The sequence below is a fragment of the Sceloporus occidentalis genome, unplaced genomic scaffold (assembly GCF_023333645.1).
Source record: "Sceloporus occidentalis isolate IW3139 unplaced genomic scaffold, rSceOcc1.0.p SCAF_48, whole genome shotgun sequence".
In the NCBI taxonomy this organism is placed as follows: Eukaryota; Metazoa; Chordata; class Lepidosauria; order Squamata; family Phrynosomatidae; genus Sceloporus; species Sceloporus occidentalis.
Genome location: NW_028317028.1, coordinates 634,462 through 650,876, shown reverse-complemented (window position 1 = coordinate 650,876; position 16,415 = coordinate 634,462). Strand labels below are relative to the sequence as shown.

Below are 16,415 nucleotides of genomic sequence, written 5' to 3'. Positions count from 1 at the left end.
TTAACGGCAGGATGGGATCGTGTCCATGTTCAAAAACCTGACGTGCATTTTGGTTTCAATATCGATTCGCTCCCAAATCTGTAATGAAAGATGAGAAGTTTTTTCATTTTGGATTAGGGTTACCTACATAGTTTCCAATAACTCCTGCCATATAATTCTATTGTATTGTTCTAAATGCAAAATTAGACATTTTTTATGTACCCAACACCCCCAGTGTTTGCCCAGCTGTCGGTCAGCTCCATCACTGCCTCAGTGAGCACTCCAGCCCTGAAGTTTATGCGCTCAATTGAAAAATGGCTGTAACACTGACACGGTTCAATTTATAAGGTTGTGGTATGTACCGGAAAGCAAATATTCCTGTAAATTATCAAACTAAATATTTAATGTTTGCAAACCAATAGGTCATAAGCATGATTTTCATGAAATGCCCTGCCTATACCTTAAATGGATTCAGACGTATTATTACTTGTATTAGTAATCATAATAGTACTAATATTACTAATAATAGGTAATTATATTAGTATTAATAAAACTTATGAATATGGCTTTCTGTGGTTACAAAACAAGGATCCAATAAGGTCTAAAGTAGGTAGAGGAACTTGTTGTTTGTCGGCAAATCAGTTATGGTTTTGGCTCGGATGTTTGGATTTTATACATTCGCGCGTTTAAAGTGATCGCTGTGACATCTATCTGTATAACTCAGGAAAGCAGGCCCGGACTGGTCAATCAGCACACTGGGCACCTCTTCTGTACCGTTACTGCCGCTCCTGCAGCGGATTTTGTCCTTTGGTGCATGACCAACTCTGGGTGTAGTTGGCTTATATATGTATCCAGTAGCCAGCCACGTGTGTGACATTTATTGCCCTCTGGCCTTTAAGTATCAGGGCTGATTGTGTGTTACAATCAGCCCTGATACTTAAAGGCCAGAGGGCAATAAATGTAACACACGTGGCTGGCTACTGGATACATATATAAGCCAACTACAATGCTACTGCTCAGTAACACTATACCTGAAAAAATACACGAACGAAAACAAAAATGCCCCAGCATTGCAGACTTTAGGTTACCTTAAGGAAGTCTTCAAAAGTGATCCCCTCGTATATTTGATCAGGCTCCTATTAAAAAAGAAAAAAAATGTTTAAATAGCTGGAAAGGCATATATTTCTGAGAAAATCCCAAAAGTATAATTTTTATTTGTCGGGTGTATTTTTAACAAACATGCCTATAAGCTGTAAATGATTATTAAAGTGTAATATTTTCCAGCGTACGGGAGAATGCATAAATTCCAGGTTTTAAATAGTTTTTATGTCGTATACACACACATTAGTCATGTTTATGTGGAATCCAGGTAGAAGATTTTACTGGGACTTCAGTCTGGGCTTAAAACTTTAAAAAGCTGTTTAAGAGTGTCACGGAGCTGGCTAGTCCGACCGACTACCTCCGCTGTCTTGTGCTCCCTTAGCCTGGGACAACACACTTTCCCCGGTTCCCCAGTCACTAGCCGAGACTCAGTGTAGGGTAAAACCAAACGAAGACTGATTTATTTTAGACACACAGAGCTGGATATATCCAGCAAAACACACATTAACATAAAACAAGACATTGGGACACAAACCGCCCCCTTAATCTGCCTCTCAGAGACAACAGGGGCAGTAACGGGATTAACAATACAATAGGGGGAGACTGATTTATACAACATTAAACATCAAAGAATGGTGGTCACTCCCTGGTGGCAGATCCTGGCTGTCTGCCGGAGATAATCCCCTCAGCCAGTGATGAGATCATACTGCTGGGGGTAGCCACAGAAGTCTTTACAAACCCAGGGCCCATAGTCAATAGGGAGGAGGCTGGCAGTCAGGCTTCTCCAGTGGCTCCAGTGATGGAGGCTTCCGTCACAGAGGAACGGTGAAAAAGCAATTGGTACCATCAAGTGTCAGAATTCGAATGCTTAAATTACGGTGGAAACAAAATAAAAAATATGTGTCACGGGAAAGAAAAGGTTTTCTTTGGGCATTGAGATTAGTAATAATCATGGAAATTTGGTTATTGGTTCCTGTAAGTTGCACGCGCCTTAGGTATATCATTTGACTGTTCTTTTTTGTTTTCCCTGAGTATAAGACATTGTGATGTTTTCACAAAATGACTTTTGATAGCTCCAAGATTTATTTACTGTACTGAACAGGAGCTCACCAGTGAAGTTTATTCACTAAAGGGAGAGTCATGTTTCAGCTCCTTGACTTCATTTTACAATGCAAAGGTCCAACCCCAGCGACCTTCTGCTGCACAAAGAGCTTGACTGGCCCTGTATGACGTATAGTTAAATCAGAGAGATTTCATCAAAGTCTCCTTGCCCAGAGATGTATGCGTTTTCAGGACCAGCCCAGGCCTTCACAATAGAGAATAGTGTTGACCCTTCATAATGAATAGTAAAGTGAAAACACAACTCTCCTACCAACTCTCCTTTTAGTGAATAAACCCCATAGTATTTTAGGATCTATATGATAGGTTCCACCCACTGTTTGCTCTAGATGACAGTGCTGACTGCTCTCTTGCATCTAGACTGTACACACAACACACGTCAGAGCTTGTTGGGTGATGTTCCTTGATAGCGTCATTAGCAAAATGGCACATCTGCAGAAAATAACCTACCAGTATTGTACTGTTATGTATGCAATTTACAAATGTTGTCGTATAATATTCCATAAATGTATTCATTTTTCAAAAATATATAATTATGACCCTAAACATTTGAATGGTAGTGTGTATGTCAATGTTTTTTGGTTCATTGAAGGACATAAGGCAGATGAGATGGGGATGAATTTATGCTTATAGTTATGCAATGACTTGTGGGTTTTTTTTTTCCCTTAAGTGTGCTGGAATCTTGAAGAGACCAGAGCATAATGAGCAATGATTACTGCCTCATTATTGTGATATACTTGACAGTCCTGGCAATCTTTCAACTTAGTTATGGAAATGTTTGCTTTTTATAATGTTCTATATAGGGAGTTAGCATGCTTTGCACAGAACCCTTTCATTGCCTAAGGTGTGAGATTTCCTTGCACGTGATGTAAAAGAAAATGTGATGCATCAGACCAGGCCACCTTCTTCCATTGGTCCGTGGTCCAGTTCTTATGCACTCGTGCCCATTGTAGGTGCTTTCAGCAGGGGTTGGCATGGGCACCCTGACTGGTCTGTGGCTACCCAGCCCCATACGCAACAAACTGCGATGCACTACGTGTTCTGGCACCTAACTTTTTCCGCAATTTGAGCTACAGTAGCTTATCTGTTGGATTTGGCCACACAGGCCAGCCTTCACCCCCACGTGCATCAATGAGCCTTTGCAGCCCATGACCCTGCCACCAGTTTAACACTTTTCCTTGCTTGGACCACTTTTGATAGGTACTGACCACCGCAGACCGGAAACACCGCACAAGAGTTTTGGAGATGCTCTGACCCAGTCTTCTAGCCATCACAATTTGGCCCTTGTCAAAGGCACTCAGATCCATATGCTTGCCCATTTTCCTGCTTCTAACACATAAGCTATGAGGACAAAATGTTCACTTGCTGCCTAATATATCCCACCCACTGACAGGTGCCATGATAACAAGATTATCAGTGTTATTCCCTTCACCTGTCAGTGGTCATAATGTTATGGCTGACCAGTGTATATTGTATGTTAGGGCTGCAACAATTACAATGTTTCAATTACCCCTACTACTCTTTTAAAATGTACCCTCACAAGCAGGGCCCTCAAAGCCAGGAACTTTGTGGAAAAGTACCATAAGGCTAGATGGCAAGCTCACAGGCATGGTTCTCAACACCCTCCGTAATTTGTCTGCGCTCAATAATAATAATAATACTAATCAAAAAGCCAATAAAAATAAAAGAATAACAGATAATAAAAAGAATAGTAGAACCAACGTATTTTTTAATTTTCGGTTAAAATGTTATTGATTCCTGTGAAGCATTGTACAGTTTAGTTAACGTTAAATGAATAAATGAATGTGTCTGATATGATGTTGTAGAAAAAGAAACAACTGCATGGCATTAGCTAATAATGACTAACTTAAAGTACACCTGTCATCCTACAGATTACAAATTGTCACTTAATAGAGCGTAACATTTCAGCCATACACTGTGCTAGTAATCTAAAGGTTAGATGATTTTCTATCTAATCGCCAGATTAAACCAACCCCAGTATTACATGACAAAAAACTATTTTTTCACCGTGGACCTTCCTATTTAATCAACAATCCTTTTACTAGATAAGAGAGTATTTACCAACTCACTTAAAGTATTCCATTAACTTTGCTTGCAATTGGTCTCATGTGGTTTTGCTAGCACTGCGAACCGATATAATATCCTGCATTGTAGACTATTTAAAGACAGGTCCACCATAAATACATGGGAAATTGTGTCTTTACAGATTATATTAATTAGCCAATACTTTATCTCAATACTTTATGCTAATATATTTGTTTTAAAAACCATGCCAACCACGTATATATTATCCTTTTTGTCACGGAAAGGTTATATGCTGCTTTCCAGCTGATGTTGAACAATGCCTACTAAGTCTGCGTTATTCTAGGATCGAGGGATCTGTAGTTCGTGGTAAGACTGGGAGGAGAAATAGCTCTGTGAGTTTGCCTTTCTATTACCGTATTTTCCAGCGTATAAGACGACTTTTTAACCCGTGAAAATCTAATCAAAAGTCGGGGGTCGTCTTATACGCCGGGTACTGAAACTTACCGAGCTGGACTGGAGAATCACGAATCTCTAGGGGAGGGGCGAGCAGAGAAGCTGCCTCCCCTGGGCTGGTCTTCAGGGCCGCGCCGAGATAGGTGCAAGATCGTGATCTCCCCAACTAGCCCTGATCAGCGGGTGCCCGATGAGCAGGGCTGGTTGGGGAGATCACGACCTCCCTCTAACTAGCCCAACATTAGGGAGCTCGAGGTCTGGCAGGGTTAGGATACAGATCCCCCGCAGCGAAGCAGGGGACCTGCATCCTACTCTCCGATACGCTCAGACAGCCTCCCCTGCCGGCACTTTCCACGGAGGGAGTGCCGGCACGGGAGACTGTCTAAGCGCATCGCGCAGACGTTCACCGGCAGCGGCGATTCGCGTAAACCCCCGCTGCCGGCACGTCTGCTCGGTGTGCTTTAACAATCTCCCTTGCCGGGAATTCCCATGGGGGGAGATTTTTAAAGCACATCGTGCAGACATGCTGGCAACGGAGGTTGTTTACGCTCGCCGGTGAACGTCTGCGCGGTAAGCTATAACAATCCTCCTTACCAGTGCAGAACAGTATACAACTTCCGGTGCCGGAAGTTGTATACCGTTCTGCATAGAATAGATGTCCCCTGCCGGCCACGCAAGACACCCGGGACTCCGGCAGTCTGCACTGGTAAGTCTAGGGGAGGGGGGCACATCTCGAGGGGGACACAGAGTGGCAGCGTATCTCGGGGGGGGGGGCAGAGTGGCAGCATATCTCGGGGGGACACACACAGAGTGGCAGGATGTCTCGTTGGGACAAACAGAGTTGCAGCATGTCTCAGGGGGGAAGAGTGGCAGCATATCTATTACACTTTAGGGTAATAGATAAGGTGCGGCCTATACTCAAGCCAATACGGTATATATATATATATGTGTACATATATTTATATATACATATATGTATGTATATATATATGTGTGTAAAGGCAGGGGTGTGTGGTGAGGGCAGTGTATAAATGTGTATGTATGGACAGGTGTATGTTAGTATGTGTAGATATATATATATATATATATATGTGTGTGTGTAAGGGCAGTGTATGTATGTATGTCTGTGTATGGGCAGTGTATGTGTATATGTGTGTTTGTAAGCTGGTGTGTACGTGTATATGTGTGTAAAGGAGGGGGTGTGTGAGGACAGTGTATGTCTATACATGTGTGTGAGGACAGGCATATGTTAGGGAGAGCTGACACTCCCAATCCAAGCAGGCTTCATATACAACAACCAGCCAATCGCCAGTAAGGTACATCGCTTGCCGTGACTGGCTGGTTGTTGTATACTGGGTAGAGGGGTAGTCTTATACGGCGAGTATAGCCCAAACTCTATATTTTAACTGGAAAAGTTGGGGGTCGTCTTATACGGTAAATAACTTGCAACACCATATTCATGATCATAATAATTACCATTTGCCCCACACAAAGGTTAGCAGCTTCTAGCATTGCGCCATCTGCAATAGATTTTGCTAACTCCTTTTTATTGCCGAGATTATCCCTTAGTTCTTCCGGTACATTTCCAATTAACAGGTCTTCCACCACCTACAAGATAACAAAAATGCTGTCACAGGTTGGCCTGGTTTAAAACCAAAACCTACATTATATAGTTCACTAAATACTATATAAAATCATAAAATAACAACCTTGGATTATATACATGTATGTATTGGAAGGTCCCTTTATATGCACTACTATAGGAGCAGCTATTTTAACCTTACTATTCAGAAGATCAGCATGATTATCTCTGCTGTGAGGCTGTTGATTGTTGATTAATTAAGGCAATTGTTGTTGTTGGGCAAGGAGAAGAGCAAACACCTTGGGACAGGAAAACTGATTAGACAATGCTGGCCTTACCACACCAAGACACAGACCTCAAGCTCCAATAAACTAAGTATCTCCAAAACCATAACGATCGTCAAACAAAAATCACAAGCCATGGTTAGTTTTAATAAAAGAATTTGATGAGTTATTCTGTGATGGTGCCAGGTCCCCTCTATAGCATGTTGAGACAAATGTATCATGTACAAACAGACCTCATACATACCCCTCTGTATTCGTCCAGGGTAATCTTACTGTCATTATCAGAATCATACATATTGAAAAGAACTAAATGGAAGAAAAAACAAGTTACAAGTTGGTGTTGATTTCCATAAGAATTTATGCCAATAACAAAACAATGTTATGCTGTAATATAACATTTGTCTCTACCAGCAAATTTGCGGCTCAGCCTCCACAGAAAGTTATTTTTGAACATTGGCTCAATCAAAGGCATCAGCTTTGACTAAGAACTTTGTCTTTATGGACCTTGCTTTGTGCACTGGGGCACAGTCATGCTGGAATAGAAAAGGGCCTTCCCCAAACGGTTTCCACAATGTTGGAACCATAGCATTGTCCAAAATGTCTTGGTGTGGAAGAACTTGACAGGATCACACAGAGCCCTGACCTCAACCCCATCGAACACCATTGGGATGAATAAGAACAGAGATTGCGAGCCAAGCCTTCTCTCCTGACCTCACAAATCTTCTACTAGATGAATGGGCAAAAATTCCTACAGAAACTCTCCAAAATCTTATGGAAAGCCTTCCCAGAAAAGTGGAAGCTGTTATAGCTGCAAAGGAGGAGGCCAAGTACATATTAATGTCTATGTATTTAGAATTATAATTAGGGTGACATCCCACATACTGCAGGACAGCACTAGTCAATATGAGAAATGTATACGTGTCCTGGAAAACATGGCTGATGTGGTCACCCTAATATATATATATATGGGTCATGGGACAAAATGTTCTGCTTTTAAGCTACAATATCTATCAAAATTACGTGCAACCTTACTGACAGATATGTTTGTAAGACTGTAATCCCACAACAACAAATGCTGAGAGTAGACACACTCACATCGTAGCTTATGTTGCCGGCACAAGTTAATGCTTTCTTCATCAACCTTCTCACCCATTGGCCGGAAATGGGACATGATGGTCAGAAACTCTTCAAAGTTTATCTCATCTACAAACCCACCAGATCCCATTTGTAGATTCCTGAAATGGAGAAGAGGTTGTGTAATACATGCGCCATTCTTGGAACATAACTGAAGCTGAAATCAGTGAGACAAGTTAGTTTGTTTTTTATTTTGTTTTTTTATCCTCTATGGATCACGATTACTGGGGTGCTTGCTGATCAGCAGTGGCGTCGGCAGGGGGGGGCCAGAGGGGGCCATGGCCCCCCCTACATCATGCTGTGCCCCCCGGTGTGCCCCCCCAATTGAAACGCCGTTTTTTTTTGTTTTTTTTTTTAATAGACCCGGAGGAGAGAGTGAGAGGCGCCGAGCGGTTGCTGAGGAATAAGTTCTCAGCAACCGTTCGGCGCCTCTCACTCTTCTCCGCGACCGCGAGGCCTCTGCCTTGTTTGCAGTGCCGGCATTTCAAGCCGAGCGCCGGTATATGTCGTCATATCCGGCGCCCAGCAGTGAAGCCGGCAGAACCAGGGATACAGAGACCTCGCGATCTCACCGCTGGACAAGCCCAAGGTAAGTGAACTTCAAAGCGGGGGGTTAGAGAGTCAGAAGAGGTAGATAGGAAGTGAGAAGGGATAGATTGGGAGGGAGGGAGAGGGGGTAGATAGGATAGATTGGGAGGGAGAGGGGGGTAGATGGGGTAGATTGGAAGGGAGATGGGGGTAGATGGGATACATTGGGAGGGAGAGGGGATAGTTAGGATTGATTGGGAGGGAGAGGGGGGTACATAGGATAGATTGGGAGGGAGAGGGGGGTACATAGGATAGATTGGGAGGGAGAGGGGGGTACATAGGATAGATTGGGAGGGAGAGGTCTTTATGGGACAAAAATGGCGTACGTTCAGCTGTTTGGGGACAAAGTTGACATAATGTGTAACTTAGGTGCTGGTCAGGTTCTATGTGGGCAGTGTGGACACCAGGGCTGGCTTTGGGGTGTGTGACCAGTGATCTATGCCTGTAATTTAGGGGGTTTTATCTATACCTTTAATGCAGAGTTTATATGTAATTTCCAATTGATTTATATCTGCAAAGCTGGGTTTTGTGTCATTCTGTTCATCTGTATCGGCTATATTTCCATACATTATTAATGTTTAAATGCAAATATAGGATTTGTATGTCTTATTCAGTTGATCAATACCCGGAGTGCTGTTTCCATGTGTTGATTATTTGATCTAAACCTTCAGTGCTGAGTGTACATGTGATTTCCAGTTGATATATACCTGCAATGCTGGGTTTGTGTGTTCTGTTGGTTTATACCTGCAATGCTATGTTTCCATACATTATTTATGTATACCTGCAAATACAAGGTTTTTTTTAATCTCATTCAGTTGCATGTGCTGTTTCCATGTGTTGTTTGATCTATACCTGAACTACAGGGTGTAAGTAAAAGAGCGCTATGGTTTAGTGAATGAGGGGACAAAGGGACTCTGGGTATGATTACAGGGGAGAGGACCTCTCAATGTCACGTTGCAGGACTGACTCTCGCGGTCTTCCCCTGATCTGCAGTCAGTGTGGGAAATTTTTTTTTTTTTAGTACGGTAGCAGAAGGAGTGATTGCATGCAAGGAAGCGTTGAGCGGGGCCCAAGGAAATGCTTGGGTAGGGTCCAATTTTTTCACTATAAAATATATTGGCAGCAGGGTCTAATATTTATATATATATTTGCAGCAGGGGCAAATATTTATATATGTTTTGGCAGCAGGGGCTAATATTTATTTATATACTGGCAACAGGGTCTAATATTAATATATATTGGCTGCAGGGGCTAATATTAAAATATATAGGAAGCAGGGACTAATACTATATATATCGGCAGCAGGGTCCAATATTAATATATATCAGCAGCAGGGGCTAATATTAATATATATCGACAGCAGGGGCTAATATATATTGGCAGCAGGAGCTAATATTAACATATATTGGCAGCAGGGGCTAATATTAATATTTATTGGCAGCAGGGTCTAGTATTTATATTCATATTGGCAGCAGGGTCTAGTATTTATATATATATATATATATAATCGGCAGCAGGGGCTAATATTAATATATATTGTCAGTAGGGGCTAATATTAATATATACTGGTAGCAGGGTCAAATATTAATATATATCGGCAGCAGGGTATAATTTTTATGTATATGGGCAGCAGGGTATAATATAGGTATATATCCGCAGCAGGGGCTAATATCAATATATATCCACAGCAGGGGTAAATATTAATATATATCAAAAGCAGGGTGTAATATTTCTATATATCGGCAGCAGGGTGTAATATTTATATATATTGTCAGCAGGGGCTAATATTAAAGAATGAGAAATAACTGCCAGTTTAGCTGTTATTTTGAAATCATATTTCAATCACGGTCTTTACTTCAAAGAGATAAGTGCATATTATGTAGTTAAAAATGCACGTCTAACGTGTGTGTATATATATATATATATATATATATATATATATATATATATATATATATATATATATACATACAGTGTATATGTACCGTTTTTTTATTTGCCCCCCTACTTTGGTCCCTGGCCCCCCATGTGCCCCCCCTAAATATGAAAGCTGGAGACGCCACTGCTGATCAGATGTCTGATGAACTAAAAGCTTTTTGTACTAAGGCCTCAAGTAACATTGACAATGATTGTCTGTGACTTACACCATGAAACTATTAAAAATAGTATTTTTATTTATACTGCACTCCAAGCGAGTACTAATAACATACACGGTAAATCATATAGATTATAAGAATTTGTGTTACATGATGAATACATGCAAAATAGACATGTTACCGTTTGTCAAAAAAGGCACGAATTATCTTCGACTTAATAGGATTGGTTTCCAGATCTGAAATATTCTCCAAGTTGTGTTTCCTATCAAGAAACAGAGAAAGATAAATAATTATACAATAAAGGCAACAGTTTCATTGATCTTAAAAAAAATTTCCATTCTTCTAAAGAATGTCCACTAATCTACGTCATTTCCAAGATCACACAATAATTGTGGGATAATTTCCCATATGACATTGAAATGTCATTGTTTACATAGATTAAACCATACTTTAGATAATAAAAGTGGCTGTACTTAATAAAGAACACCCCAACATACCTGTTCAAAGCATAGAATATATCCTCCTAATACCAAAAATTCTAATATCATGCAGTCCCTCGCCTTCTGTCTCATTCCTCCCCAACCTCCTAATAGATTGTTAGTTTGCAGAATCCTCTCCTTATGTATCAGTATGTCTTAATGTGTGTTTATGTTATTGTCATTGTGTATTCTCAGTTTAATGTTGTTAATTTTCACCCTTCCTATTGTATTAGCACTACGGAACCTGGTGGTGCTCTAGAAGTAAAATGAAATGCCTATTAAACATTTTGAGCTTCTATAGAAGGTAAGAGGGATTGCATTGTCATTTCCTGCAATATTTACATAGCAGATACACTGTTGTCCTAATAAAAAAGTTATGACTTCATTAGATCTGAAACATCTTCAACATTTGTACTTTCTTTTTTTTAGCATTTTAATTAGTGACCTTTCCTTGTGGCATCCCAAAAGTATTACATTACACTGAATTTCTGAAGTCCTTTGAATTCGGAATACAGCACAGGCAGACTTGATTAAAGATTGGGGACGTCTATGTAGAATGTACACTGCAGGGATCGATTTTTTTATACAAAATTAAAGGCGCCATCTGGTCATCCTGTCATAGATGTTGATATTTGTTTTGTGAGCTCTGAGCCATATCACCGTGAGCTCTGAGCCGTATCACACATAAATAAGACTGGTATTGGCATCATCAACATAGGTGCTTGCCTGGGGGTTAGCAAACATTGGTCTATTCAACAGGACAGTTGTTGTTTTACACCTATACCCAGCAATAAACAGGTTACTTAGAGCGCCTGCTGTCTGCTGAATGATATCCCACTGCTGCATGAACGCATTAGCTGGATCTCGGAACATTCTGCTAATCAGAGCAGCTGGGGAATAGAGGACATGGATGAAATAATTAACAGCTTAGCTAAGATCTGTGCAATTTAGACTTAATGAAGGATGATTCGTTATCCATCCTACTTTGGAGAATATACAAAAATATGGTCAGAAACAGTTATGACAAGCACGCTAAATTGACACAATTGTGCACAAAAAATAAGCTTGCCTGTATTGGCTTTCATTTTAAAACAGTGTAGCACAAGAGGTCATCCTTTTTGGCAAACTACTTTCATTGGAAAGTGCTGCTAACTGTAAGCAACAATGCAAGCCAAAGTATTTTTATTCAAGTCGAAACTTAAATTGGCATACTTGATAGGGGTTGTGTGGTGGCCCAAAAATATGAAGGAGGACCTACCGGCACCATAGAGGAACGATCAACGTCAATCCGTCAGTTCCAAAAATAATGTTCTAAAAGCATGTTGTAAAATATTGACTTGCCCATTGCTTGATTAGACTTAGTTATATAGTACTGTGCTAAAGTGTTAGGCAGGCATAAAAATGGTGTTAAAGTAAAAATGCATTCAAAATGGACATGTTAGCAGGTATTTGTATAATTTAACAAAATACAAAGTGAGTGAAAAGAGGAAAAACATCTAAATCAAATCAATATTTAATGTGGCCACCCTTTGCCTTCAAAACAGCATCAGTTCATCTCTCCATGTAATCCCAGACAGACTCAATGATGTTGAGGTCAGGGCTCTGTGGGGGCCAATCAGATGCCTCCCTAATGGTATCGCATGATGGATAAGTATCTGCTTCGAGGAGATCATTAATTCTGACCAAATCCCCAACTCTGTTTGCAGAAATGCAGCCCCAAACATGCAAGGAACCTGCTCCATGCTTCACTGTTGCCTGCAAACATTAATTCTTGTACCACTCTCCGTTCGGTGAACAAACTGCCTTCGGCTACAGCCAAATATTTCAATTTTTAACTCATCAGTCCGGACCACCTGCTTCTTATTTTCTGAACCCCAGTTCCTCTGTTTTCATGAATTGTTTAATCGCTTGGCCTTGTTTTCACGCCACAAGTCTTCCATGATGACAACTTCTGAACAGACTCCTTGGGAGAGTAGATGGGTGTACGTGGCCCCACTGTCTTCTGCCAATGCTGAGCTGATGGCACTTTCTATTGTGAATGGCGGTAAGCATGATGTGTCTTTCACCTGCTACGTTTCCTTGGCTGGCCACTGCGTCAACGGTACTCAACACTGCGTGTTTCTTTGTGCTTCTTCAGAAGAGCTTGGACAGAACATCTGGAAACCCATGTCCGCCTCTGTTCCTTCTACACAACTGTTCATGTTTGAATAAATGTTTGTTTCAACCTACATATTACATTGATGATCATTAGCATCTGTTTGGTATAATAGTTTCATCATACACCTAACTATATGCCTACAAAATCCCTGATAAAAACTATTAAAATGTCTATTTTTTAAAACATTCTAACTTTATATGTGTTTTCACACATGCCTAAACATTTTCACAGTACTGTATATACCTTACAATTTACAGTATTACCCTTAAAACATATTGCAGAATGCCCTATTAAATTACAAATGGATGGGATCATTGTGCCAGAATCTTTTTAGAATTGGTGCTGGATATAAGCAACATAATGGGATCGTCAGGTAAAGATACTACCACTAAAAGAGTGCACACAACGTGCCATGGAAATAATTTAATATCAATCCCAAATTATTAATACCTATGACTCATGTTACATCGTATCATAATAATTATACTTATTAGCACTTTGTTAATCTTTATGATATTTTTTCTGCAATATTGTTAGCGACCACCTAGGGCAGGGGCATCCAACATGCGGCCCGCGGGCCAAATGCGGCCCGCGAGACCTCGAGGTGCGGCCCGCGTAAGATCGGCAGCCAGGGCAACTGATCTTACGCGAGCCGCACCTCAAGCCCTGCTACTTACTTGTGGGAGGGTCTTCTGGACTGCACAGAGGAAGCGGAGTTCACGTGACATCCTACTTCCTCTGTGCTTTAGCAGAGAAGGCAGAGGGAGGCCGCGCCCCCTGCTGAAGTCTGTGAGCGGCATCAAGGAGCTGCAGTGCAGGTAAGGGGGTGGGGAGGGTGTTTGAATGAGTGTGTGTGATTGAGGGAATGAATCTGTGAATGAATGATTATATGAATAAATGAGTGTGTGTTTGTGTGTGATAGCATGGATGTGTAAGTGCTGGAACCTAGGCATGATGGGACTGTGATTTCTGTTAGCAATCACACTCCTATCATGCCAAGTCAGCCAGTACATGCTGAAACCTGGCCAGCTGCCCCCCTTGTGTAGTGATGCTGCCAGCAGTATGGGGTCTGCACTTACAGCCACCCTGTACCAGCATGTACTGGCTGACTTGGCATGATAGGAGTGTGATTGCTAACAGCAATCACAGTCCCATAATGCCTAGGTTCCAGCATTTACTGGATGGATGTGTAAGTGCTGGAACCTAGGCATGATGGGACTGTGATTGCTGTTAGCAATCACACTCCTATCATGCCAAGTCAGCCAGTACATGCTGAAACCTGGCTAGCTGCCCCCCTTGTGTATTGATGCTGCCAGCAGTATGGGGTCTGCACATCACTTACAGCCACCCTGTACCAGCATGTACTGGCTGACTTGGCATGATAGGAGTGTGATTGCTAACAGCAAGCACAGCAAGCACAGTCCCATCATGCCTAGGTACCAGCATTTACTGGTTACCTGGGTATGATAGGAGTGTGATTGCTGTTAGCATGCCAAGTCATATTGCTAATTTTGTCCAATTGTGTGTTACCTACTTTTATTAAACATGTGAGTTTTTATTATTATGTTTAAAGGTGGGGGTCATTTTCGGTTTTGGCTAAGTGAACCCTGAATGTTTTGGTCCAGAATAAATCTAGGGAATCCTGAATTTGTAGTCGCAAAACTTTCAAGGCCCAGAAATCAGTGAGAGGAAGAGTAAAGGTTTTGTGTCATTTTACTTTATTTTAATCTGCATATTTTATTAAAGGCCATATTTTTTGTCACAGTGAAAAATGAGTGCGGCCCGCGCACGTATACAATTCTGATGAAGTGGCCCACTGCAGAAAAAACTTGGACACCCCTGACCTAGGGTATGGAATAAAAACTGTACCATGCAATGGAAGGTAGAAACACAGGATACCATTTAAGCTTATGTTATTCAGCTGATAACAGCCTGGGGAATTCCTAGAATGAAAACAATCACAAGCGTGGGAGGGAATTGGCAGCCTTTGATATCAGGAAGCGACAACATTACCAGCCCCATTATGCTGTGAACAGGTTGCATGCTAAAGGGACCTTTATGTGCAGATAAGTTGTGACTTAAAGGAATGACCAAAGCATTGTTTATGTTTTGGAAACAATTTTTAATTCAAGATCTCCCCATTGCTTACCTACCTTTGCATAGTGTTTCCTTATAGTAGTGTTTTATAGTAGTCATAGTGCCCCCTCCACACACACATTCATTTGAGGATTATAGTCAAGAATGCTTTGCAATCTAAGATGCTAGTGAAGTACCTTTGGAAGAAATATACAACTAACAGCTGTCTGAGCTTATGTAAGAGGGATCTGAGACAAAAGATGAGAACGGTGGTATAAAATGTCATGGAACAGATTTCTCCTTGCCTGTATTCAAACCCGTGACACATGGAAACATTGTGTAATATTCTCCAATAACCACAGGTGCGGGTATCTACACACAACCCCTGGCTCGATTTGCACTTCATTAATTCTGAAATGGAGACGCACATTTGTTTAAGGTTTCCATGAAGATGCTCACTGTTGAGGTTATAATTATTACATCTCACGTTTCGATGCCATCGAATCTGTTGTTAGTAGATTAGATACACAATAGCGACTAGGATTAAGGAAATTTGAATTACAATGTACTCTGGTCTAGCCCTTACAAAAAATTACTGCAGTTTTTCTGAAGTAATACTGCAGTTTTTTGGACATGAAAAAACTGCAATACTGCACTTTTACTGCAGTATTACTGCAGTTTTACTGCATTTGTACTTCACTGTACTGCAGTATTACTGCACATTTAGTGCACTTTTTTTTATACTGCAAACCTACAGTTGTACTTCAATGTACTGCAGCTTTATTGCATTTGTACTTCCGTACAAAAAGAACTGCAGTACAGTGAAGTACAAATGCAGTAAAACTTCAGTAAATGTGCAGTGATACTGCAGTAAAAGTGCAGTATTGCAGTTTTTTCATGTCCAAAAAACTGCAGTATTACTTCAGAAAAACTGCAGTAATTTTTTCGTAAGGGAGGAGCCTACTGAGAACATTTTAACTGCTCCATAGACATTGTCAACTCAATATGGCACCTCTACAGCGACACACTAACTATAATACTACACACAGATTATGAATCTGAAGATCTTGGAAGTCTTCTAGTACACATCCCTACAAGATAATTACATTATATTTCTTTATAGCATGCCAGCAGATTCCTTACTGCTATTACAATGAGCGAAAGAGAAAATGAAGAGTAACATTAGAAATGATCAGTGTATGACAAGCAATAGTGCTAAGGGCTTAATTTGGTGCCTTCAAATAAAACTGGTTTCTGGGAAGGAAATTGTTTATTATTCATGGATTTATATAAACATCATTGTAATTCAGAGTGCTGTAC

At 40.9% G+C, this 16,415-nt stretch overlaps 1 protein-coding gene across 1 annotated transcript in view; it reads right to left on the bottom strand.

The window, feature by feature from the left end:
• LOC149289052 (calcineurin B homologous protein 3-like) overlaps positions 1 to 16,415 on the bottom strand; it is a 70,463-nt gene continuing 54,048 nt past the window's right edge. The window contains exons 3-8 of the mRNA XM_089490990.1: positions 10,564 to 10,644; positions 7,660 to 7,799; positions 6,809 to 6,870; positions 6,175 to 6,306; positions 1,068 to 1,115; positions 1 to 78 (exon numbers count right to left, since the gene is read on the bottom strand). Of these exons, the coding sequence (XP_089347116.1) occupies positions 1 to 78; positions 1,068 to 1,115; positions 6,175 to 6,306; positions 6,809 to 6,870; positions 7,660 to 7,799; positions 10,564 to 10,644 (541 nt within the window). The remainder of the gene's footprint in view (positions 79 to 1,067; positions 1,116 to 6,174; positions 6,307 to 6,808; positions 6,871 to 7,659; positions 7,800 to 10,563; positions 10,645 to 16,415) is intronic.